Below are 27600 nucleotides of genomic sequence, written 5' to 3' on the forward strand. Positions count from 1 at the left end.
AAGCTTCAGTGTCACATAACTTCTCTTACATGGCACAAATAATTCAAAAAACAAAAGAGAACAGGGAGATAGATCTTTTGCAAATGGGAAAGGGCTCTAGAGACAGAGGGAGGGGGGAGAGAACGAAGGAGAAAGGAATAAAAATAAACAAAATGTGTTAAGTACATGTACCTATTCCCTAGGATGCATGTAAATATTATATACTACAAAATGTATCAATAAAAACGAAAAATAAAAAAAAACTCCTTTTAGGCAAAGAATATGATAAAAGTGGTGCTGTTTTTAAAAAATATTTAAGCATAAATGTTTGCTATAATCAAGAATTTTCAGTACTATTATAATGTAATACCCAAAACCTGATAATTGCTATACAAGAAAACTTGGAATGCAGTGAAACACATCTTCCTTCAATTGTTTTCAGACACATTTTACTATCATCTTCAAATGTGACAAAATGAATTTCACTTAGTATCAACCATTTTAAATAATTCTCCAAATGATACAGTTGGTGAAATACAATTTTTGTGTAATTTAAATGAGACTTAGGTTTTACAAGCCATAGTTCCCTAGGCTGAGTTTTGCATATACAAACACAGCATTAAAATACAAAACATAGCTGATGGAATTGTTTATTAAATGTATCAAAAGTTTTATAAGAAAAATATAATCAAAATTTGTAAAGTTTCATGAATGAGGGTAATTCAGCTGTATTTGACAGCCCAGAAGATATTTCAAAACCAGATGGAGGTCAAATAAAATTTGTTAACTGTATTAAACACTATGATACTAACAAACAAAGAAATGTTACCTTTTTTTTTTTTTTTTTTTTTTGAGATAGTCTCACTTTATATTTCAGGCTGGCACTGAACTCACTTGTGTAGTTCAAGCTAGCCTTCAACTTGTAGAGATTCTCCTGCCTCAGCCTCCCAAGTGTTGAGCTATAGGCACACACTTCCACACCCAACTAAGCAAAGTGATATTAAGGGAATAAAGTTGGAAAAAAAATAAAATTTAGTTAAGATTAAAAATTTAATTTTTTTAAAAATGAAGTTTTTATAGGACCTCATAAGACATCTGTATTTATAAAGTGTGCTTCAAGTAATTTTGTTTTATTATAGAAGTACCATTATTTTCTAAAACAATTAATTAACCAACATACCATCATTCTTTAGACTAACTTCCATGAAAACCAATTACAGTACATTGCTAAGTGTTTTTCAAATGCACATCACATATATCAAGGTAACAAATAATTATAGCAGCAAGAGGAATCATTGATTACATGGTTACAAACAGTGACCATAAAACTTCTGCAAACATCACTATATTTTGTCAGAAAATCAAATAGTAATTAATAAGAATTATTTTATTATGATGGATCTTTTCCTGGACTTTCCCAAATCAGAGATTCTTTCCAAATTTGATTTATCTCAACTTTACAAATCTTTAAGATTATTAACTTAAAAAAAGAAAACCAAGACAACATGAAGATTAAACATGAGAAATGCCAAATGTTAAAGCACACTAGAGTCACACATATCCTAAGGTAAGCAGTAGAGTAGGAAATGAAGGATGATTAATTTAAAGACAAAGTAATTAGTCTAAGTTGTATGCTCCAAGTGTATTTGTAGTAGAAGTACTTGAAATTTAAGATATAAAACAGAATTCTTTTTTACTAACCTACAAAACTTTTCACAGAAAAGATGTCATATTTATTAACTAGTTTGCTTATTTATTCATTTATTTTGTTTTATTTTTTGGTACCAAGGGTTGAACTCATGTCCTAGCGCTTGCCAGGCAGCCATTTATGTCGCTGAGCTAAACCCCTGGCCCTCCTTTATACTTCTTGCTATAAGATTATAAATTCCACAAGGACAGAGAATTCACCTGTCCCAAAACCCAGCCAAGTATCATTTCTAACACATACTTGACAAATCTGAAATAAATGAAAAAGACCTATAAGGACTAATTATTTTTTGAATAAAATTTAGGAGTTTGAAAAAGGTGAGAATTTACATATTGAGTCAAGAAGTTGTACAGTCCATTTCCTTTTTTATCCTCCCAGAAATGAAGGCACTTCTCTGAAAATAATTAACTGAGTTATTTTGAAACACTAGGTGGCAATAAATTTTTTTTAAGAGTGAGGATGGTATCTAGTACTGTCATAAAACTGGTGCTTGACTCTTTGAAAGTTGTCAAATTTTGTACTCTGCATATTTTTATGTGCAAATTTTGTCCCAATATTCTTCATTCATTTAGCAATGGACATGCAAGCTAGAGTTTGTTGGTATTGATGCCCTTTGACTTGCTACCCTATCTACCCAAAACAATGCTGGCCCTCGTAATTTTTGTACTCATCACACTTCCATAACCAATTAAAAAGTACTGCTATACCACTGTACTGATAGAAGATTAACTCATAGAATTAAGTGTATTATATCCAGAAGAAACTGTGGAAATATGTTGAAAAGACTCAGTGGAAAGAAAACCTCTCAAGGCAGATGCAGGACACGATCAGAAAGACTACACTATATGATATTATGGTTTTGAACCATTTAATAATATTATTGGATCAAATCACTAAATACAATTTACATTTTAGGTAGTTTTTTTAAATGACCAATTTTTAAAAATCAAACTTTCAAGAAATTGGAATTTGTCAGTCTATAGCTTGACATGATTTATTTTAAGTGTTTTGAGCTAAGGGTTTCAATTTGTTGCCCAGGTTGGTTTGGGACCCTCACTTAAGTGATCCTCCTACACAGCCTCCCGCTAGCTGGGTAAAGAGGCAGGTACCACTAACCCATTTGTGATGTAACTCTTATGTGACTTTTAAACAGTAACTGCTTGAATAATGAGTAAAATTTGCTTAGAAAAAATGCATGTACACAGTATAAGACTCACAATGAAACACCATCCCACTAGCCTAATCCCCACAAAAGTTGTTCAAGTAACATGAACTTCATTTTTCTTCTAGAATGTTCTTACAAAAAGTTGCAAAGCCACACTCAATACCTGCCCCCATTCCCAAACCTTCTTCCTTTTCAGTCTCATATTTTCTACTCTCTGAATCCCTTAATTTCCTTTGCCTTCTGGCTAGTTTGGGCCATCACATTTCCTTAGATTTGTCCACGGACTGTCCCCAGCATGGAAATGTTCTCCCTCAGATATCTCCATGGCTCCAATACCATCTCCTCAGTGAGTCTCCCTAACCAACCCATTTAAATGCACACCCACTTCCACGCATTCTTAAAGCTTCCTGACCTTATTTTTTTCAACTCTATAAAATAAAATAGAAACTTTTGTCCATGTTTTTTGACTTCTGAAACTCCAATATGTGGAAGAATTCTGGGAGGTTTAGATGATCAATAAGTTATTTGTTGAATAGATAAATAATGAGTGCGATTTAATGTACCCAAAATAGAAATTCTCCTTACCCACCGCCAGTTCCTGAAACATATCAATTACCAAATTTATTTTTCTATGTATCCTATACCTTGGAATATTGTCATCCAAACCCAAAGTCTAGATGTCACCTTAAATTTACCCATTCTACCCCAACGCCTCTAATCTATCATTAGCCCTGACAGTGTTCTCTCCTTAGATCTTTTCACTTTTTTTCTCCCTTTGCTTATCAACAATCAACCTTCACTGGGAGTATGGAATAAGAGCCATCAAGCATTTCTATGCATTAGGGCCTCCAACTCCTCTTTCCAAGTTAGAAACATTAAGAGGTCATCTGATCATGGTGATGACCTCACTGAAATTCTTCAAAGCTTCCCATTATCTAAAAAACTGAATTTCTATCCTAATTGTTCATTGGAAATACCTACAATGAGTTTCTCTCTAGACTAATCACACCCACCCCAAGTGATCCTTAGAATCACCAAAATACAGCATATAACCTATACCTCTGAGCTCAGTAACAAGTCCTTCCATTATTGGATTCTATGTATGGCTTTTATTTTTCATTTCTCTTCCCTGAAGATATACTCAAATCACACATATTACTTTCTATCATAGCATTCTTCCATTTGTACATGCCTGTGTATCATTCCTTGCCTGGCAACACCTCCATATATTATTTTAGGTTTAAAAGAATCCATGTATTTCTAGTTCTTGTTGATCATTGTTTCCCTTTACGTGGCCTATAATTTTCTCCAGGGTAACAGTCAGCTCTATCAGTGGACATAAAATATTGATTGACAGTGACTGGATAAAATTAATGCTACTTATTGAAATTTTTTAATATAAAAAAGCCAGCTGGCATGGTGTACCATACCTGTAAGCCCAGTACTCTGAGACCGAGGCAGGAGTACAAGTTTGAGTCCAGCCTGGACAACTTAGCAACTCAGTGAGACCTTGTCTCAAAAACTAAAAATTAAAAAGGACTGAGGATATAGCTCCATGTTCAATTCCTTAGGTTCAATTCCAAGTTCAACTCCAAAAATAAAAATATAAGCAAACAAATAAGTAAATATAAACATAACAGTTTGGAAAAGCATCAGTCCTGCAAGTAACCAAACAAAATACTCTGAATCCTTTTCGAACTTCAATTCAACAAGTCACCATTAGGGCAATCAAATCATTGAAAACATTCTGCCTTTTAAGAACTTTTACTATGCATTATGAAAATATACTAAAAACAGGAAAGGCCAGGGATGAAGCTCAGTAGCAAGGCACCTGCCTGGCAAGCACAAGGTTCTGAGTTCAATTCCCATTACCCCCCCCCCCCGCAAAAGAATCAGTTGATAATAAAAACAGCTAACATACCTTATATCTTAAATAAGTAAAAGAAATCTAAGAATGTTTTAAAATTCACTTTGACATTTACAAAATAAAATGATACCTGAATTATAAAATCAGACCACGAGAAAGCATAAAGTTGTGAGTGGTGATTCTATGTCCATTATCTTAAAGTGTGATGCCTATCTTTTGTAACAGATAATAATAGAAATGCAGAAATACTGATTTCTCTCCTAGAACTCCCCACATACAAAACAAAACAAACAATTTTAAACAAATAATTTTAAAATGAAATGAGCATATAAATATAAAAACTAATTTTAAAATATATTTTTGACATTTACGATCTGAACCCAGTAGTTACAAAAAATTACTCTGGAAATTTTAAACAATTTTCATGCTGCTGGCATCATTCACAAAAGATTCAGCTATAATGGCTAAGAGGCAGGATCCAGCATCAGAATATTGTCAGAGTCTCCCAGGAGATTGCGCTGCGCGGTTAGGATTAAGAATCCCTGAATCAACACTTTCCCTACTACAGCAAAGCACGTATGGCCAAAAGAAATAAAAATTAAATCCTTTCTAGTCAATATTACCTCATTCCTACAGGGGAAAAAAATGTAAAATTAAAATTAGAAAAATATGGATAGTTAACACTCTGCATGGCTTGCTGCACACCGTGTGGTACTCAGCACTGCCAGTCTATTTACCTTTTCATTCCCCACAAAGGCTCTTTAACTTTGGCACTATTTTTTTGCTAGCCTGCTCCTATAAAATAGGAGGCAGCTGTAGAATACTAAACCCTGCTGGCGGCACTCGGAATGCTGCTATGCACACTGACTCAGTCCATCCTCACAACAGTGCCATGCACTAAGTACTGACTATTAAACCCAGGTAGTAGATGAGGAAACTAAGGCACAGATGGGCTAAATAACTTGTCTTAAGCAGTACAGCTAGTGAGTGGGTCTTTAATCCAGATAGCCTAGCTCCGGAGCTAATTAAAGAGTAATATCCTAGTGAGTCCTCATATGCAGCAGGAATGAAATACATTGCTATGCATTAAAATTACCTGAATGCCTTTATTTTTCTCAAGGGATAGTAATGCAAACAACAGAAAAGAAGTGAACTAAGGAAATCAAGAAAAGTGAAATGAGTATAATTTTAGCCCAGTTTTGAGATTACTTTCAAACCCAACTAGAGATTTCATGGTTTAAACTAATTAAAAAAAAAAAAATTAGAGGTATATCTAGGAAGCGAATCCCAGTCCATCTAAAAGCAAGGGAATGGTCAGAAGTCTGATTTCTCCCCGTGTGTTCCAGGACAGGGGAGGGAGGCCTGCAGGCTGCTCAGTGCTCGTAGAAAGGGCTCCACAAATATATTTCAATAAATTCAATCAGCTGGCTATGTAAACAGTCAGAGGACTTCATTCTGAGGCAGGAAGCTAAATATATTTTATTAAATATCTTTCTTTCACACAATTTATTCCTATATAATAAAATATTAGATCACTAAAGCATATTCATAAAGGGTTGATATTTTATATTTTGCTCATGTAAATTTTGTCATAAAATTAAATTACCATTTATAAAAGTAAACTGACATTCTAAAAGTTCATTCAGTATCTGTGTGCCCTATTTGGAAACACTAGGAAAGTTGTGTGGAATTCTCCTGGGCCCCTCCTGCACCCCCACGGTGGGCTGTCGATCCCAGTCTTCTTCTGGCAGTGTTCCTCTACCTGTAGCTCTATATTCCCCTGATTAGCAAAGTGCAACCACAGATCTTTCCTTTACTTCCACATATGAGTTCCACTTTGAGTTCTCACTCCATAATGAACATACATAGTTCAAAGTTCTTGCTGGCCAACAGGAACAAAATATTTGAATGATAGCCATCTTAGTCACTTTTATTCATTGCTGGGATGAAATACCTCAGGCTGAGAATTAAGGAAGGACAGATTCATTTAGCTCACAGTTTGTGGAGGTCTCAGTCCATAATCTGCTGGGTCTAAGGCAGGGTGGCATGGTAGAGGGCAATAGCTCAACGTAGCAAAACAACCAGAGCAAAAATGAAAGAACACAGAGAAATGACTCTTTCTTTCCTGGGCTGGGTGTTGCACTCACACCCATAATCCCAGCATTGGAGCATTGATCAATCACAGATTCTAGAAGCCTGCCCCCATGACTGCATGAGACTTTAAGGAGACATTCAGACACAAACCATGGCATTAGCCATGGAGTATTCTCTGGCAAGTAGTCTAACTTTTAAAATAAAATCAAGCAATGTACCAAGCAATGTTTACTTGACGATAATGTGTTTCCACATTGAATCCTTTTTTCCAGAATTGTCCTTTGGTGTTGTAGCGCTGATTTACATTATGGAAACATCCAAATGAACCAAATTTTTTACATGTTACAAATGTACTGAAGACATGATCTGCTACATCACACAGAACCCTTCTTGTTCTACAGGGGTTTTTTTCAATTTGATATGCTAGGGTTTTATTTCATGTTAAGAAAATAAGAGTTCAATCTTATCTGCTATGGTTTTAGTCACATTTTTCTGTATATTTTCATTGTCTTCTGATTTTGTCACACTTAGTTTTAATTTTATTATATATTATTTTTAATAACACTCATTTAAACCACCTCTTGGGGGGTATATAAGGCCCCTGTAAATAAATAGTTTTATAATAAAAATGAATAAAAGCAAAGGGAATAATATAAATCTTAGATGCAACTGACTATAAAGAATGAAAGACAGTTTCCAAAATTACAAATGGTAATCGAAGATTTTGGAATCTCAAAAACTTAAGAAACTTATTTCATTCAATTACTAGTTCTAAAATAGTGCTTTAAAGTTTTAAAAAATTATATTTTCATTCAGTAAATGTAAAAACTTGTACTTCCTATACTATACCTAACACATGTCAAAGATAAAGTAACCTTAAATACATATCATAACCCAAATGACTGTGCATATGGTTAACCCTCAACTGGATTGTTGTTTAATGGTTAGACAGGAAATAAAGAAAACACCAGAATTGCCAGGAAAAGCAACCCCTCAAATTTTCATTTACTTAGAATTTTCTCATTACTGAGTAACATCAAAGACTTACAATTCAAGATATTGGGTTTTATTTTTCTAATTGTAATGAACTTTGTTAAACAAAATGTCTAATTTTTTTCAGTGTGATCTAATACAGAGGGGAAATATGCAGTTCTTAAAGTAATATGTGTAAGTTATCATGGAGTTTATTTTAAACTGTGTGGCAGTATTTTTCCAAGTTAATTTTATAACTGTTGGAAATCATCTTCTTGGAAAGCAGATTGCTATTATTCAGATGGTAAGGCATCAGTTATGAATAAAAATTAAGTAGCTGGCATTACAAATATGCAGAGACTTCACTGTGCTTTTCCATCAGCTTAGAGTATAATTTTATTTTGTAAAATGCAGAAAAGTGTGGCAGGACAGAAATTTTATAAAATCAAAGCTGGATGATTTCATCTGACAAGTGGGACGGGGGTGGAAAGCGTAGGTGTGAGAAGGTTACTGCTTTTAGTGATGTTAAAAATCAAATTGTGACTGAGTCAAATCAAGAAAACATTTTCTGAAGGCCTGAAATTTAAATCAAAGTCTTCATCTTACACTTAACCACATATATTAATATACTTTTTGGAGCATAAACCACCTTGTTATAAAGCAATTAGAAAGTAGAAAAGTTTACAAAAAGAGCTAGAAGCTAAGAAGATATACAACAGCCCTATAAAAACCATATAGATATTTCAAGCTTGACAGATATATTTAAAGAACTTATGTACAGTCTAATTACTGAAGGCGTAGGTGTGTGTTATTATTTATAAGTCCAGGGAAACACTCTCAGTACATAGCCTGTTGTGAAAATGGAATTTACTGGAATGGATATAATTTCAGTGGGCCAAGATTTAAAATAAAACACAGTGATGTGAAGTTAAGTCTATTCCTTAAGTCTCAGAATAAAAATCTGTTTAGTTACAGGAAATGGTTTTGTAAAACCACAGAAAAATTTTTACCAACAGAGGACACTGTATTTTTCTTAAAGAACATTTAGCTGAATGCAATAAATAAACGTATACTCTTTGGGTCCATTTAGTACAAACACAAAAATGGAAAATACATACTTGTCTCAAAATGATTCTCTGACAGATGAAATATGAAACCCACAGGGAGAGAGACCATTGGAATTCACATTATTTTAATGCTTGAGCATAAATGATCTTAATAAAAACAAAACTCTCAATTCTACTAATATGAATTATAGACATGAACCCACAAACATTCTAAATAGTTAAAAACAAATTCTAATTTGCTAACAATACATATTTATAATAAAATGTAACCATAATATATGATACACAGATTCAAATGCCAAATTTGAAAAATATTAATTTAAATTCTTCTGTAAGATATTTAAGAAGCACATTTCATTCACACTGGAAAGTGATTTCATCTTACAGAGGAAATTTTCATGAAATTTGCAACATTATCTGGATTATCTAGCTCAAAAAAAAATAATCAAAACTTTTGTGCCTGCCTGAGGCAGACAGTTAAAATAAATACGCAATGAAAATCTGATGTGCATAGGATATGAAGGAAACTGAAGACTGCTTGTCTCTGCCAAAGAATCAAAACACAAAAACAAACAGTTAAATCACTGTGTGCCAAACAGTATTTGATAACCATATACAGCTCCTAAATTGCCAGATTGCAGGTCTAGAAGAACAGTAACTAAGAGGATGTTAACCAAAAATGTGATCTGAGCCAACAAGAAATGAGAATAAATCCTATCATTCAGAGAGTAACTAGAACTCAATGACTTATTTTTTCATGAACATGCTTCAGTTAGTAATCTTTCCTTAAAAAATCTGAGGTATATTTGAGTATAACAGCAACCCATGCAGTCTGTTGATTATTAACATTTCCCACATGGCCTTAAAAACTGGTTGTTTCAATCCCAGATGGGGAATGGAGAATCTTAATTCAGATTCTTCATTGCCCCCAGGCACAGAGATCCAATCTCTCTGAGGCTCACTGGAATTTTTTTTCAGCAGAGGCCATCCCATTTAGGGCTCTAACGTGATCTGGGTACGAGAGATTGTAATACCAGGGTATTGGCACTGGCCTGTCACCAACACATTAATTTGCTGAGCACCTGAAGTACCTACCAAGATGCACAGGTAATTCATTCCAGGTATCATTAAAGACAAAGGAAAAGAGGAAAAAGAAGAAGCCACAGAGAAACAGCAAGAGGCCAACAGATGAGATGTGTTTGCCCAGATGGCCACGACTTTACCATCCTGAAGGACTGAAGTTACACATGATTGTCTCGAAGCCCTGAGGAACATCCAGCGATTCTAATTGCTGCAGACGACAAACTTCTGGGTGTTCTTTTGAGCTGCCTACAGTATGCAGTATCTTTTCCTGCCAAGGGTCCAAGAAAAACTCTCAAGACTGAGCCACTGTTCTGGCAATGAGTCTAGAAATCTACATAGAAATATTTTTTCTTTTAGGAGATATAGCCTGACATATTTGGAATTCTCTTAATATGCATATTAAATCATGACCTATTAAATACAATTTTTCACAGTTTCCTTAAGAGCCAGTTATTTAATATTACATGAACAAATTGAAGAAAATATTTGTGATGTATTTTTAAAAACAGACATGCATATTTCATAGTAAAGTTTTACCAGTGTTGTGTTCTTCATGTCTCTAAAATGCTCAAACATTCCAGTTTCTTATTCTTTGCCAAAAATAAGCAAACTTTGAATCACTAACTGAAAATTTACTTTTAGTTTGGCCCTTTTAAAATAGATGAATTATCATTACCAATAACTAAGTAAAATGTATGAGTCCAAGTTATATACTCGTATACAATCTCCATAGCATTAGGACAATAATAATATCTACTTTGTACTAAATACTGTATTAAAGACATTGTATGGGTCACTTCACATTTCATTTCATCTTTTCCAAAATTTATGAAGCAGACACTACTACAAAGGAGCTTTCGGTTGAATTAATGCTTAACATGTAATTTGCAATTTAAAATCTTAAGAAAATTCTATCATGACAGTTCTTTTTAAAGAAATATGGAAACACAATAAAGTTTTAATATCATAACTTTTACTAGGGCCAAATACGAAATTTCACCTATGTGGAAGATCCCAGACCAAAGTGGAGAAGACTGATGTTTCGACATGGTGTGAACAATGAGACATATGATATCATTTCAGCTAGTCTAAAATCCAAACAAGAAGCTAATAAATTTGTATAGGCCACACCCTCATTTGCCCAGCTGATCCAAGCTGCTCATGTCCAATTTACCTACTCAAATGTTTCAGGAAACACAGACACCCTAGTATTTAAAGATCTAGATATAATTTCTATATACATGTAATTTTGTAGTTTTATTAACAGTTTCTGTAATACATTTTTTGGTAATGAAATTTGCCACCATTTCTTTTAATTTTTGTATTAGGATCAAATCAACGCTTCTTTTAAAATCAATAATGTTTAAATGACCTTTGAAGATCTGCATTTCTAGACGATATAAATTCTATGTAATAAGCTTAGCAAGACATCAAGTCAACATTCTGTGACAGTCCTCCTCTGCAAGATATTTTCTAATGCTGAGAAACACTGGTGAAATTTGTTTTACTATGATTCTAAAGCCAGTGATGAAAAAGTATCCTCTAAATCTAAATGTTTCTAAAAAGTTATTGAAACTATAGGGTTCACTAAATTACACTCTATTAAAACTTAACTTTTTTTTTCTCAAAATCAGTTAAAATAAAGGTCTAAAATGCCAATTATTCTAACAGAAAGGATATATATCTATAAAAATTTCTCTTTCTTTAAAATAGAACAAGTGTTTATATTCTTATTTGATTGTTTTTATTTTATTTTAATGTATGTGGGATTGAAATGAGGACCTCACCATGGTGGAGATGCAGTGTAACCTATTTTATATGTAAAATATTAAATCACTGTTGATGCTGGATGCTCATGTGAAAATATTTTACTATCCTGGAATATCAGTACACATCGATGACTAGTAAATGGATGCCTGATGTTCATAGAAGAATCAGTGAAAACTTGGTGGGAGGGACATTTAAACATATGGTTTGTTAAAAACTTAATAAATGATGTTAAGACAATACATTATGATAATAATCTTTATTATCAGTTACAAATTAGTCTTTAGCATCCAGTCAGAGTAAATGTCTTCACATAAACAAAAAATAGTTGAATGTGTCTCCCTCATTATATATATTTATTTTGTATTTCAAATTGTTTTATATTAGTGAATATTTAAGTTAAATATTTAGCTTATTCTAAACTATTTATCTTTAAATTGTTTTATGTCATTCTTTATTCTGATGTATACTTGTAGAATACTTTTGTAAAAGAAATTTATTATTGTAACATCAAAAGGAGTTAAATATTTAAGATTTAATTTACATACTACATACTACAAATAACTAGTTATCAATAATTTTCACATTCTGTAATAAATGTAGAAAATACTTCCCTGTAATACTTTCCTGATGTAAGTACCACAAAGACTCTAAATAAAAGTTACAAATAATTAAAGTGACATTATACTTCTATGAGAAAAATAAACGGAATTGTGTGACTTTGAGGTACAGAGACTTCACAGGGAACGTATTTTCAGAAAGCAGTAACTCTGTATAAGTGACATGAAATATTTGAAGCAGTAAGCAAATGAGTTAAAGTATAATTTGCAATGATATTTAGTGAGTAGCTAACATCATATCAAAACTCCAGACACCTGAACACCACACTATACTGAAAACTGCAATATGCAAATTAAATGTTAAATCTATTTTTACTAGGCTCATCTATTTGGAAATCAAATATTTTAAGTAAAATTCTATTCCATTTCAAAACCAATTTCTAAAGGAAGAAAATAATGTCAAAGTACCTCCTAGAATAATTGCTGCAATATCATAACAATTTATAACTCAGATACTTTAAGGAATGTTTGGTGTTCAAAAACTAGCAAAGGATATACGTTTAAAAAGTTTAGGGAGCCAGTTAAACTACTAAGCAATTAAATGACACTGTCACAACACTTTTCCATATGTATCTTAGAGATCCAACAAATTTTAGTTTCAACAAATTATCAAATAGTGTGGATAAGATGTTGTGAATAAAAAAAAAAAAGATGTTGTGAATAAACCAGTACGTAAAACATCCTTAGTTAAGCTTTCTATGCTTTTAAACATAAGTTAAATTTCTCCCTTAAAAATATCCAATGAAACTTCAGATTTGAGCCATTTGAAAACGACAGATGTAGTCATATATGTAACCAACCAAGCAAACAACAGAAGTACTAAATGATAAAAGAAAGCTGCAATAAAGGAAATAAAATTAATCCTCTTGCTACAAATAGAATATGGATACACATGCAACTTTAAAAAATACCAACAAAGCAAAGCTCCAGAGATGTGGCCACCTGTCTGGACTGCTGCCCTAAGTTAGAGATCATGCTAATGCCAGAGCCTTAGACAGCGTTTAGTTGAAATTAAAAAAAAAAAAAAAAACAATCTCCTGTCATCTCTTTTGAGCACATAAAAACTATCACCTTCAAGCAAAGATAGAGACATGAAGTGGTCTGTACCTGCCACATCTGAACACTGTCATCACAGCTCAAGACTTACCTCATAAGACCAGACACACTGAGTCCCACCAAAGCGGCGAACACATCTTCCCACCTCCACGTCCTCGTGAGTTGTGTACATTTCTCTGAGGCATTCACCAATATGAGGCACCATTCTTCTGAGTACTTCTCGACTGAAGATCATGCCAGGTCCCCCCATACAGAAGTTCTCCCCAGGCTCCAGTCCTAGCTTCCCAAGTTCTTCGATATTGCCCAGGCCCGTCTGTCCCAGGTACAGAGGCTTGCTGCTATTCAAGGATCTAAGAAACTCTTCTAACTTATCACCTACAAAGAGAAAGGCAATCATCACTACTGGTGTTTCACGATTATTTAAAACATACAGCGTAGGAGATGTAACTTCAGAGTGTCATTAAACTCAACATTCGTTTTATACAGCTGGAAGGAAGAGAAACTTCTCAGAATATTCTATCACAGTAAAAGCATTAATTTACAGTTGTTAATTAAATCTGTAAAATTTTATCCACTCTTGGTCAAAGTCACCATAAACTAGCAAATCTAACAATCATGTTTTTCAGTAAAAAGATGAACTAATGGTAAGATGAAAAAGACAGGTTTCTACATTTGCAGTAAAAAATTGCCGAAAGTATAAAATAGTATCAAGTATTGATATTTGGTATGATTTTGGCAGATGTTGATAGCCAGTAAATAATTTTTTCCTCATAATTGAGTCACTTCAATGTTTTGCCATCAACTAAAATTAAATCACATGTGACCCACACACTTTGGGGAAATGCCCAAATGAAATTTATCTTGAAATTTAACTTGGGGAGTTGTCATTTCAGAAAAAAATAAAGATTTGTTAGAAATGCAATAGTGTGACTGGTGCCACTTACAGCTAGTAAATTCATCAGGAAAATACTCTTAAAATAAAATTTTGTAGCTAAAACATCTCAAAAGCATTTGCGTTTTACTACTTATTCTGATATATCATTCTGATACATATATATCAAATGCTTACCATATATATATATATATATATATATATATATATATATATATATCAATCAATGATAGACCAGAATAAGTTGGGTCACCTTCACATCTCAGTCAGCGTCCTGCCTGTCATTTCTGATGAGCAAGGCATCTGTACTATCTGGACCCCAAGGCTGAACCTGGAGCTCAGTGTTCTTAATGAAGAAGACATCTCATTCTTAATAGAAACAGGAAGAACGTGGCATTTCAAAGTTCTGAAGGATAATCTTCCAAAGCACGAAAGCAAAGGACCTAAGCAGGGGATGCTAAGGCCTCCTAGAAATCTTCAGCAAAGTGCAGCACTTCTTCCAGGAAACCTTTCTGATTTTAGTGAGAGACAAGACCAGCAGTTTACTCCCAGGAGTGTAACTCCCACAAGCATAAAAGTAAAAGTCAAATTAACTCAAGGAACATGGCACTTTTGGAGGAAGCATTTTTCTCTGAATTGATACCAGTAATACGTTTCAGAAATGCGATTATAAGACACCATTCTTTATTTTTGTATCCAGTTATCAATATTTCCTATCCCAACAAGAACTACAATGATTTTCCTCTTCCCAACACCAATAGAGAAACTATCGATTTATTAACGTTCTATTAGCAACTTTTTCCAGGACAGGCCCACAGAGTTGTCTGTTTCTTCTCGCACCACAAAGATACTACTTGGATCAGGAGAAAGCACCAAGGTACATACAAAGAGGCATAAAATAAGGAACAACTGCCCCCCCCACACACAACTATGGCAACGTGGAAAGCACAGAGAAACCTCTGCTCAGTGCAAGGCTGTTAGTTCCTTGCACCACCCCACCACCACCACCACCTCCGCAACTGTCTGGACTAAAAAGATGTACTCTTTTTTTTAGGAGCTTCTATCCCCTGAGTTTAGAAATTCTCTTGCCAGCTTGCCCATCCTCTGAGTGAAAGGCCGCGCCTCCTTTAAAACTGGCAAAGTTTTCTCAAGCTGGGGCTGCGTGTGGCTCTGGCAAGGAATCTCCCCCTCTGCTGTCCCCGCTAGGGCCACCTAGACACACCGGAAAGGATCTGTTCCAGGGTGTGCACCAACAGTTTGGAGCTCCCAACACCTAGGTAACTCGAAGGGGCGCTTCCCACCTAACAGTGCACGCATTCCCTCCGGGTTTTAGTGCGAGCTGGCGAGGCTGGAGGACGGCTCGCTGCTGCACCGTGGTGGCTGCGAGAAGCAGCGCGCTAGAGCAGCTGGGGATGCTCATGGATTCCGTGTGCGACAAGTTAGGCAAAAGGAAAGGCTAGGGACAGGGAATGGTCTGTGACACAGAAAACGACCCTTCAGTCTCAACAGCACACAAACGGTGGCGGATCAGCTGAAACAAAAGACCGGAGGACTAAAGCCAGAACACTGTGTCTCCAGACTGGCTCGCTTTTCATCTCTGAGGACACGCCCCTCTGAACCCATTTAAGAAACTATCACTACCGGGGCTTTCAGAGGAGGGCAAAATGGGAATGGCTTTTGGTATAACTCTAAGACTCCTTTCCTCATCTACCTCACAGGGCAAAGAGCGGGGACACGCGGTGGACAGAAAGGAGAGTGGAGAGTGAGCAGGGCGAATAAAGCTGGGCAGGTATGAGGAGGGTTCAGATGGCAGAAAAGGTGCAGGATGCAGAGCAATGGTGGGCGGGTGCGAGGGGTGGGGTCGGCAGACCGCGGAGCACGTGCGGGCAGAGATGCCGCTGGGGAGCTGGGCAGGGGCTGGGCAGGGGCTGAGGCTGGTAGCGGAAAAAGGAACGGGGAGGTGGGCAGGTAGACAGCAGGCCGTGGGAGGTCACCTTTGATGTAGACATCGTCGTCGGCGCGCATGAACCACTCGTACTTGTCCAGGTAATGGTCGTGCATATACTTGATCATCATGAAGGACTTTTTCTGGGGAGGGTAGGAGTCATCCACCCCCGGCAGCGCGATGACAGGTAGGGGTGGCGGAGGCTGGTCGAGCCCGGAGTTGGGGGGCTGCTGGCTGGAAAAGAACTCCACGCGGCCAGGGATGAAGCGCGCCCAGGTCCGCTGCGCCGCCAGCGCGCGGCTGCCCAGGTACTTCTGCGCGGTCATCACCCCCACGTACAGGAAGTCCCGGGGTCTGGTGCTCGCGTCGGTGGCGCCCCCGTCCCCGCTGCCGTTGTGGCTACTCCCGGGACGGCCACCCCTCTGCTGGCCAACCGCGCCCCCGTCCTCCTCCTCAGGGTCGCCTTCTGCTGCTGGAGCGCCCAAAAGCCCCGTTGCACCTTCGGGTTCCAGTCCTCGCCGCCGCTGCGGCAGCGGAGGTGGCTGCTGCCAGGGACTGTTCCAAAAACTGCTAACTCCTGGGGCCGCTTTGGGCAGCTGCTGCCCCTGGAGCTCCTGGCGCGCGGGGGACGGAGACCGCTCCTGCCGCGGCCGGGACTGGGGCTGGGGGAGCGGCTGCTGCGCGCCGGGGCCAGCGGCGGAGCGGCCGTAGTAGGAGCACAGGCTGGAGCCGCGTCTCTTCCTCTCGCTCAGCTCGGCCACCCGGGGGGCGATGAGCCAGGACGCGGCGGTGAAGCCCAGTACCAGCCCCAGCGCCACGCTCATCCACGGGCGGCGAGAGCGCACGGCCATCGCAGCTGCGCGGGGCGCGGACCTCGCTGAGCGGCCTCGGAGCTGCCGCGGGTCCCGAGCTCGCCCCACTGCCCAGGTCCCCTCCTCCGCCCCGCGCCCCCAGCCCAGACAGCAGCCCAGCCGCTCGGGCGCCTCCGCCGGCTCAGGGTGGCAGCGCTCGCCGCACCTCGCCCGCCGGGTGCAGCTGCCGGCCGAGCTCTTCGCGGCGCTCCGGGCCGGCAGAGAAACTTCTCCCGGCAGCGGCGGTGGAAGCGGCGGCGGCGGCGATCGGAGCTGCAGCACTGGGAGGAGGAGCAGCGGCGGCGGCGGCGGTGGCAGCGCGTCCGCGCCTAGGCTGCCACCCTGTCACTGGCGCGCCTGGTCCCTCCCTCCGCCACTCCCGCCCTCGCTCCCGCCCCCCGCGCCCCGCCCCGGGCTCCGGAGCGGCCCGAGGGAGGAGCCACGAGCGCCGCGGCCACGAGCAGGGGGAACGCGGGCCTCGGGGTACCCCGTGCGCACCCGATCCGGAGCCGGCCTCTCTCCGGAAGGAAACGCTGCGGGCCGGCCGCCTCCGGCTTCCAGGGCCGCCCCCCAACCCCGTCCCTCCTCCCCGTTCTGATTCCGTCCCAGTTCCCGCCCCGTCCCGTCCAGTCCCTGTGCACGTCCCGTCCGGTCCGGTCCCCGCCCCTGCGCGCCGTGGCCCCGCCGCCGTCCCCACCCGCGGAGATGGAGCCGAGCTCCCTGCAAGCGCGATCGCGCTTCTGTACTCTCCTTCCACAGCCGCGGCCAGTCCAGTGCCGTCAGGACATTGACCCGTTCCCGTTCTGTCCCTGCCCGGGTCATCCCCTGGGCCACTTTCGCGGTTTTCGTCCCTTTGATGTTAAACTCACAGCTGCTGCTCGTTGCTTTCTCTGTCCCCTCTCAAATCAGCAGATCAAACATCTGCCCCAGCCTCATGGCCCTATTGCTGTCAGTATCTGACATCCTCCCCAAATTCACTGGACGTTGCTCTAGCTAGGTATCTCTTAAGGAAATCCAGAGGAAGGGATCAGAAATGCCTTTCTGAAAGGCTGGGGTTGATGGGGGGGGGGGGTCGTTCCCCAAATAGCGTAAAGAGTTCCTCACCTGTAGAGTTGGAAAATGTGGGGCTACCAAGGGGCTGTCTCAGCTCCCCTCCTGGTGGTCTGGGCGCAAAGGTAAGAACAACGACCTGTTTTCAGTCCTGAATAGCTTAGTGTGCCTGCAGCATGGTGGGTGACTGTGGGCAAAGACCATCACACCCCAGACTGAGGGAGTGCTTAAATAAATGGCTGTGATCTGAAAAGAAAAGGAAGATAGTCCTTATTCTTGTCTACCAAGTGTATTCTAAGACAGTAGCACCAGACATTTTACATTTCAGAAGAGGAAAGAAATTTTTCAGCAACAGAATATCAAAAAAGTTAAATTATTTTGGATAGAATAATTTTGCACTAGTTGCTTTGTGAATAAAAGACCAACCCAAGTGTGGCATTTGGAAGAAGAAAACTTTCAAAAATTTCATTTAAAGGTTGTACGTCTAAGTATAGACTGGGGTGCAAGTGGTAACCCAAGCCTTTTCCTCCTGGGCACATTTCCGTCTTCTGCTTTCTACATCAAGCTCAAAAAGATGGTATTGAATGGCATTGGACATCATAGCTGGATTCAGCAAGGTGCTGGCAGAGGCCCTGGAACAGCAGGGCTGCCCGGAGCCCTGGGAGGAGCGGTTCTTTCCACACTGGCTGCGCAGGAACATGTCTGACTAAATGCTTCATCTGCTGGACAATGAAACTCCTTTTCCATGTCTAGGCCTTGCCCAGAGACACATGGGAGTACACATTATTGGACTGTTTCTCAGAGTTGTTGGATTTTAGTTAGAATGCAAAATCAGTCAAACAAAAAGGCCTCTGTGACTTAAAAGTATGTCTTTCCCAGAACATTTCAGTCATCTAGGGCAGTGTTGCCCAAAAGAGCATCTCCTATAAAGGAAATAGTCTTTATCACTGTTCAATAAGGGAGCCACTAGCCACATGCAATTATTGAGCACCTAAAATGTGTCAAGCATGAGTGAAGAAATGGATTTTCAAATTTAATTTGTTTTTACTTAAAAAGCCCCATGTGGTTAGGTGCTGCCAGAAGATTTTTACTATACATGGTGAAGAACAAAGAGTTCACCTACAGGCCAGCATAGGCTGCCCAGCAATAGCCATCTGGGCTCCATTCTAATACATGCATTCATGCCAGTCATCTATAAAAATGTTAAATCTCACTAGGCACAGGTACTCCACTCTGGAACTGTTCAGCATATTTAAGGAGAAAGTTAATTTCTTGCTGAGGTATGTATTGCAGGTTAAACATTAGACAGGGGTGGTGGCTTTGGACATGGATATATCAACAAAATGTTTACTGCCTCACACTGTGAATCATAGCATAGCACAGGACAGCTTGCTGAAGACTACTTTATAATACAGATTATGGTGCTGATAAATAATATCAAGAGAAAGCTTAAGTACTTTGAGAGAATTTATAAGAGCATGTGGTTTAGTCTGGGCATCTGAGAAGACATGAAATAAAAGATATAGAAGTGATATTCACTACTAGCTAAGTGACCTTGGAAAAGTTCCTTAAATTCTTCGAGCTTTAGATTTCTTCTCTGTAAACACGTTTCTGCACATGTGTATTAAGATATTAAATGTAAGTGCTTAACACAGAGTCTAGTTTATTGTAGACCTAGGGAATTCTCTTTCATGATAAACACTTGATATCATCTTACTTTTATGTTTCATTCTTTGACTTATTTAACAAATATTTATTTACGTTCTACTTTCAACCGGGTACTATTTTCAAGAATACAAAAAAAAAAAAAATGCAGATCAAAATTTCTAGGGGCTTGTACTCTTACATGTGAATGTGTGTGGGATGTTTTTGTGTAAACAAAGAAATAGTATATAATCTGTCCATGGTAAGAGTTTTTAAAAACTAGAGCGCGGTAGTGGAAGTGTGCATGTGTTGAATGAGACAGTTCAAAATTGATTGGTTGGAGAACATCTTTTTGATAATTTTAGTAGAGAATAGAGAAGAGTTAGGAAACAAACCATTAGGTTATCTGAAGGAAGACTTTCCAGAAGAGGAAGCATCCTCTTCTTCTGCACAGTGCATCATAGTAAGAGACAGGAAATGGGAAGGAACTGGTGACCTGCTAACAAGTTAGGCCAGGGCTGTGCAATAGAACTATCTAGAATTACGAATGGGAATTATAAATTATAATTTACAATTTTAGTAGCAATGTTTAAAAACTAATAGATGAAAGTAATTTTTGTTCAAACTAATATATATGTATATAGTTTTGACTCAAACTAATATAAACTAATATATCCCAAATATAATTTTAACATAGATATCAATATAACATCATTGGTGAGATATTTTATGTTCTTTACATTGGCATTAACTGTTTTTTGTTTTGGGTTTTTGGTACCTGGAATTGAATTCACCACCTCGCAGTTTCCAGGCAGGTGCTGTGCTGCTGAACTATATCCCTGGCCTTGTATTATTTTTTTAAAGCCATTGTGAATTACAATACTCTTAGAGTAAATCCTAGTTCACATTACATTTCAGATATTCAATAGTGAGACCTATGGTCACCATCTTAGATAGTGGGTATTTAGAGCCTGGCAGACATTTTTAAAGACTTAGACTTTTACTTTGGGTGATAATAATGTATTGTGAAGTAGGGGAATGTGGATTTTATTTATATTTTACAATACAGAACCAATCTAGTTGCATTTTATAGGAACACTAGAAGGCCTGTGGGGGAGAAGAAACCTAAGCAGACAAGGGCAGACTTAGGGAAAGCACCTAAAACATTATTGAAATGACTCCATCCCCTTAAACTAGAAGAAAAATAAACTTCATTTTCTTCTCCCCACCCAATGTCTGCACGTCTTCCTCATTTGCAAGTAGCAGTTTTGGGAAATGTTAATTTCATACATGTTAAGATTCCTATAGTTATTTGCCATTTCCTAAGAACAGTGAAGTGATTTTTCTCATACTTTAAAGAGATACAATAGTTAGGGTAGATAATTTCCTGGAAAATTTTTATCAAGTACTATTTTTTTTCAATTAAAAATAATGAAGTAACACGTTATAGGGAAAATTTTAGGAAATGTATTTATTTGGATAACAGATATGTTGAAGGAGAAATTTATATGGAAACTCTTTATCTTGAATAAACAGGAAAACTAGTTACATGACAAAATATAATAAGACTTACATACTGTATTAAAAGAGAACATAAACGTAGGTACATATAAGATATCTGGCTAAAAATATTCAGTATAACCGTGGCTCTAATCTAGCCAGTTTCAATAAATAACCCTGTGAACTACTTTATAAAATATCTATGAAGGAATTCGGCGGCATAGTTTGAGAAAACCAGTAACCTCCTAATATTGTAATAGTTCATAACAAAAATTCCAGAGCTGGCTCTTCCTCATGTCTGATACTTGTAGTAAATTCAGGCATATGCGTATTTGACCATTGTAACATAGGACTAATTTGCTACCTCTTCAGACTTGAAGTTATTAAAATACATTAAGACGTCATCTGGGTCATGCCAGTGTCGTTCCTAGTGTTAGAATAACGTCGATGTTGACCATCCTGAGGGCAGCTAGGGCTCAGTTGGCAGAGTGTGATTTGGCACAGTACTGTACTATTTTCATTAAATGGAAAGAGTAATAACTTTAAACTCATGGGGGGGAAAAGTACAATGAGTTTAAAGTGGAGGGTATCATAATTTGATCACTTGTAAAAGTTAAAGGCAAATATTTATATAAAGATTTCAACCTATGCTACCTTTAGAGGGTATAATCAAGTTTTGGGTGGTCCTGACACTTCTGTATTTTACTGATCTGTTTTCAATGTTACCATTTTTTTTCTTCACAGATCAAGGCTGAATTGGTTTCAATTGTGTGAAGCAACTGTGGCATCTAGTGGTTAATAATCATAATGGTAATTCAGTTTATTTCTAAGGGGTGAATTATGTTATAATATTTTTATATTGCCAAAGAATATTATAGCAATAGTGACGTAAGATTATCACTTAGCTACATTTTTATTCATCAGAAATCACCATATATAATGAATAGCTGACATACTCAAATAGGAAAATGTAATTTTGCTGAGATTGTAAAGTTATTTTAGAGTCTGATATTAATTTATATTTATATATTCACCATGATAATGTAGTTAAATTTTTATACTGATTGGATATTTGACGCTACAAAATTACTAGTTCTGTTTTTATTCATGATAGGTTATCAAAACTATGGTTTCTGAGAGTCCTTAATGTCAGAAGTACATACTGAAATATTTACTGATGAATTTGTGTGATGTCTGGGATTCAAATTATGTGAATGAAGAGCAGTCATAGGTGGATACCTATGTGTGTAAACACTGACTGAATATTATTGGTTAATATTAAGATGGATGATAAATTTGGAATTTCCTATACTAAAAAGTTTAAAGAAAGGGCTTAGATCTAACTCAGTGTTAGAGCACTTGCCTGGCATATGCAAGACTCTGGATTAAACCCCCAGCAATAACATAAATAAAAAAATAAATTTTAAAAATCTTATTTGTTTAAGATTAGTAGTCATTCAACATTTATTATCTATATATTTATTTTGAGCAAGCAAAGGTCCACTTGTCCAAATGACCAATGAGAAGAATATCACCTGAAAATGAATGAAATTTATTACCATTTAGAAAAGGGAAAGAAAGACTATATCAAAATTAAAAATCACTTCTTTCATACCTTTTTGGCCCCAGTGACAACCCTTAGGCGTAAGCAAAATACTCTTTAAAGCTTTTCCAAAAAAAGAGACTCACTTTCTGATGTAAGAATTTTTTTCAAGTAGTAATAGTCTATGATTAGGTAATGAGTTGAAAAATCTTCAGTTTTCTTAATCACCAAAATGAATTTATTCTGGAAAATATTTTATCTTAATTTTCGTTTACTACTCTCTGAAAATACTAATGAACTCCAGTATTTTCCATCTTAGAAAACTTAATATATACATGTCCCTTCTTTTTTTAAATTTCATTTCATCCTCTGTCAATTGCTTTCCTCTTACGTTCTGTGAATCAGTACCATTCAATACTCACATATATAATTTAAATTTTTCTACTGGGCTCAGTTTAAAAAGTAAAAACAAACAAAAATAACCATAGTAACAGTTTATTTTTACTCAATATATGTAGTTTTCACTATGAAGCCTAAAAGCACACTTTTTAAATGATAAACAACTAGATTTCAAAAGGTTTACAGAATTCATTCTGCTGCTTTCTAAGGTAATGTAAGACTACATTGCATACTAATATACAAAGTGTGATATATTTTTAGGTATGTGTTTGTATAATTAGAGTGTGGCTATTATATTATTTTCATAGCTACACTGTCATTATAAAATAAACATAAGGGAGAGATTACAGGCCTTTCTTTTTCCATAATCACTATTCTTTTCTAAACGTCAGAATATTTTCTTAGGAAGTAAGAGAGTTTCAATGTCACTGCACCCAATCCATTGCGAGGGGACATGACTTAGGCTTAACAGTTTTAGTAGTCTATCTAAGATTTTTGTGGTGCACATGGCAGGCACAATATGTAATTCATTTTACAGGTGTCGCATATGGATGGAGTTTACCTAAGTCTATAGCAAACTAATAAGTCCTTTAACAGTCTTGTGAGTTTTAAAGCTTTCAACAGATTGTTATCACAGGAATGGAGTAACTTTTACCTGCACTCTGTGAAATTTTTTGTTGATTTTGAAAACTTTACTTATTTTCATAAGATATTCTATTTGCTCACGTTAATGTAAAGTTTGTTCTTTTATAATAATATATTTAATTTTTCTAATTTTTAATTTATCATAAATACTTTCAATTCGCCTTAATTTTTAAGAATGGACAGAGGGTTCAAGAATAAAATGTTTGAGAACATCGGTCTTAGCAAAGGCCTTACTTAACCTTTTTCTTCTCCTGGAAGTACTATAAAAATTCTCTAGGTGAATAGTTGGGTTAGAATGCCTTGCTTCAGATGGAAAATTACCGTCATAGTTTAAGGTGATGTGAAAGTAACTGTCCTTGCACTGTTTAAGCTTTGAGGTGTTTTAAAATACATTATTGTCCCATGGCTTTAAAGTCACATTTTTTGCCTTCTGCAAATATAGTAGTTTGACTTACTTGTTTTATTTTTGCATATTAAGTATGTTTGTTAAAAACAAATTGTAGCAATGACTCTTCTCTATTCCAGATTTTTTGAATCTAATTCAAATCAGATTTCAAAAAATAGTATCTCTAACAAACTTGAGGGTAAACTTTTCATTTCTACAAAAGATTATGCATCGTTTTTAGGTTACAATAATTTTGTGTAATTGTGTCAAAGAAAGAATTCTCAAGTCAATTTTACAGCTTTCAAGTCATAAAGTTTAGTAAGGAAAGAAGATAACATTGCAATATCAATAAAACTGAAGACTCAATTATTTGTCTTTTGATGCCAATTAGAGCTCTAGGAATACAGGGAATGCTAAATCCAAATAAAACTGTGTGAACTAATTGAAAAAGTAAATTGGTGCTCATAAATGCAATTCCAGAGGAATTTACAAATGGTCATCATTTGGAAATTGTTACAAAAATATTGCACAGAATTCAAAAAATAGAGCAGGTCAGGAAGTGAATAACAAGTGAGTAACAGTAGTTCCTATGGCCTTATCTCCATATCTGTATCGAGTAAAATAAAGTCAAGAGTATAAGTTTCAAGTGAGGAATAAGAGCAAATGTTAACTTCAGAGCTAAGTTATTTCTCAGCAGTGCTTTCTGTTTTCATCTCAGAACTGGGCACAATAGGATTCGAAAGGGCACATGGCTGAGGCACACCCAGGCATAAGTGAGGAGTGAAGTATGGCATTCCTGAAGCCTCTGCTAGAGCTCTGCTCACCACACCCTTCAATCTACGCCACAGTTTTATTTTTTCCAAACTAAATTTACTGTCTACCTTTACAGAACACCAGACAGGAATAGCAGCAGTGACATCTGAATCAGACTGAAATTAAATTTATAATTTCATATTAGCAACATAGAGTCAAGACTCTGGGATATGGTACAAGCCATCGAGTCACCTCGAAACTTTTTTTGTAGGCACATAGAACACACTGGCTAGTACAGTTTACGAGTAATTACAAGGTTGGCATAGATGTCATTGTTTCTCCAAGTGAGATCCTCAGTATGTATTTCTAATACTTTATCATGGCATACCTATTAATTGTAATCTAGATTCCTACTGAATCAGAATCCCTGAGCTAGAGGCCAGGAGTCCTTATTTATAACAAGATGTGATTCTTAAGCACATTAGACTTTGTAAATCACAATTTGAATCATCCTTGATACTTTAAAGTCTTAACATATTTAATTAAAAAAATAAAAATCATAGCCATTATACCCTTCTAATGAGATTCACCAGTCTCTCAAAACAAATATATGCCTGAAGAAAGTCTAGATTCTCCATCCCCAAACAGGAGAAGATGTTCACCTTTTTTTTTTTTCCATATTGAATATTGTCTTAGTCACTTTCTTGTCATGAATATAACAATACCTGGCGCTCATAACTTAAAAGAAGAGAGTGTATTTGGGCTCACATTTTACTAGATTCAGCTCTCTCATGGTCATCTGGCTCCAGGAAAAAACAGTATAGTAGAAGAGCCTAGAGAAGGAAAGGTGTGCACTTCATGACAGTCAGGAAAAAGATAAAAAAGGAAGCATGGGGGAGGAGATAAATCCTTCCAGGTCACAATAATCCACCACTTCTGACTAGGCTGTACCTTCAAACATCCAGCAGCTATAATCTCATAATCCAGTCACCTCCCAAAGCCCTGTCTGTGAGTGCTTGAGGCATTGGGGAAACTCTAGATATAAGCCATAACATTCCACCCCTGCCCCTTGAAAACTTCATGCAAATTTCTCTAGGCAAAATGCATTTAATTCATCTCTAAGAGTTGTCAAAGTCCTAACAGTTTCAGCTCTGCTGAAAAATCCAAATCTAAAATCTGTCCCAAGATGTAAGGCAAACTCTTAGCTGTGAGCCTCTGCAAAAATCAAAAAGAAAGGTAAACATTTTGAACTTTCACATTTCAAAAGGAAGAGATGGAGGTAGAAAAGGAATGGGGCCAAAGCAAGATCAAAACCCAGCACGGCAAACATGAACTCCTATAGGTGTGTGTCCAGCATATAGGGTAAGCTGTGGCAAGGTATGAACCCCAACCAGCTTGGGCAGTACTGCCACTATGGCACCATCAGTTGTGTTCTCCTTGGCTTCTCATTTGGGCTGGCTTTGGTTACTGCTTGTGACTTTCCTTAAATGTTTCACACACCTCTCTTATCCAGTTTTGAGGGCTCTCTGTTGCACTTTTTTGCTTGACTTTCACAATTTCTCATTCTGCCCTCTCAGACGCTTACTATCTGGACTACCATGGCAGCTTCTGAAATCTGGGTGGAAATCTCTGTGGCCTCACAGCACTTACATTCATCATGCCTGTGAAACTACCACCTCATAGATGGTACTAAGGTCTGCCATCCACTTGAGAAGTAACAAGACCATTTTACATCATTGCTGAAGAGGCCTCTGAATGCTTAGATGGCTGAGCACATCAAATAAATTCCAGAGAATCAATTCCCTAGGTGGCCTTTCTCAGGAGATTTGCCCTTCTCAAAGCAAAGTGCTTTACTTTTCTAGGCCAAATGGTAGGCTCTTTCTGTTTCCTCAGATGCCCTCTAAAAACCTTTCTATTCTGACTGAGGGTATCTGACTTTTTAATTCTAATCCTATCTGCAATCAACTATCTTCTGTTCCAACTTTAGTAGCCACAATTTTATAGGAGCTTCTTTGCTGGTGAAACTCAAAGCATTTAAAATCAATCAGCTGTGCTGTTTGGTGTTGATTCTCAATGTAAACCCCAAGAGTACCCATGCCTTAGCCTGAATGTTGAGCTGCCTTGAAATTTCTTCTGCCGAGTTAGCTAACCTATCACCCTTAATCCAGACTCCTAAAAATCTCAGGATATAAATAAATGTAGACAAATTTTCTGCCAGAGCCTAACACATGTGCCCTGGATTCCATTTGCTAATGGAGTCCTTCTCCACAATTTAAAATTCCTAAGCCTGGATTGTATAATCTGACATTTTATCAGCAGTCTAATCTTCTGACCTCTGACTAGAATCTTCTATCAACTAGGCTTTGCAGCATTCATGATAGCTAACTTGATAGCATGTATAAACTTTTCCAGACTCCTCTCGTGAACCACTCCCAAAAGCTTCTGAATTCCATGGTCAATTAGAGCCCCATAAAAGACCAAAACCCATCTTAGTTATTTTCCTCATCACTGGGATTCAGTGCAACATCAACAAATTAGAGGGGGAGAGGTAGATTTTAGCTTATGCTCTGCTGGCTCCAAAAACAACATGGAAGAGGGGGAGTTAGAGGGGACAT

The 27600-nt window shown here is 37.5% G+C and overlaps 1 protein-coding gene and 1 long non-coding RNA gene across 6 annotated transcripts in view; one reads left to right on the forward strand and one right to left on the reverse strand.

Moving 5' to 3' along the window:
- The window catches only part of Chsy3 (chondroitin sulfate synthase 3), a 266079-nt gene extending 248628 nt beyond the window's left edge, over positions 1-17451 (reverse strand). The window contains exons 1-2 of the mRNA XM_003477215.4: positions 16265-17451; positions 13470-13753 (exon numbers count right to left, since the gene is read on the reverse strand). Coding sequence (XP_003477263.3) covers positions 13470-13753; positions 16265-17066 — 1086 coding nt within the window. The 5' untranslated portion in view covers positions 17067-17451. The remainder of the gene's footprint in view (positions 1-13469; positions 13754-16264) is intronic.
- LOC134471932 (uncharacterized) overlaps positions 15568-27600 on the forward strand; it is a 44521-nt gene continuing 32488 nt past the window's right edge. The window contains exons 1-2 of one of the 5 annotated variants that reach the window (XR_010041686.1): positions 15570-16316; positions 22005-22070. This is a non-coding gene — a long non-coding RNA (uncharacterized LOC134471932). Of the gene's footprint in view, positions 16317-22004; positions 22071-27600 lie in introns of all 5 variants that reach the window. The other 4 variants (XR_010041684.1, XR_010041685.1, XR_010041688.1 and 1 more) reach the window with 4 other exon arrangements.

The sequence above is a fragment of the Cavia porcellus genome, unplaced genomic scaffold (genome assembly GCF_034190915.1).
Source record: "Cavia porcellus strain 051 isolate PalLab524CR breed Dunkin Hartley unplaced genomic scaffold, mCavPor4.1 scaffold_21, whole genome shotgun sequence".
Lineage (NCBI taxonomy): Eukaryota > Metazoa > Chordata > Mammalia > Rodentia > Caviidae > Cavia > Cavia porcellus.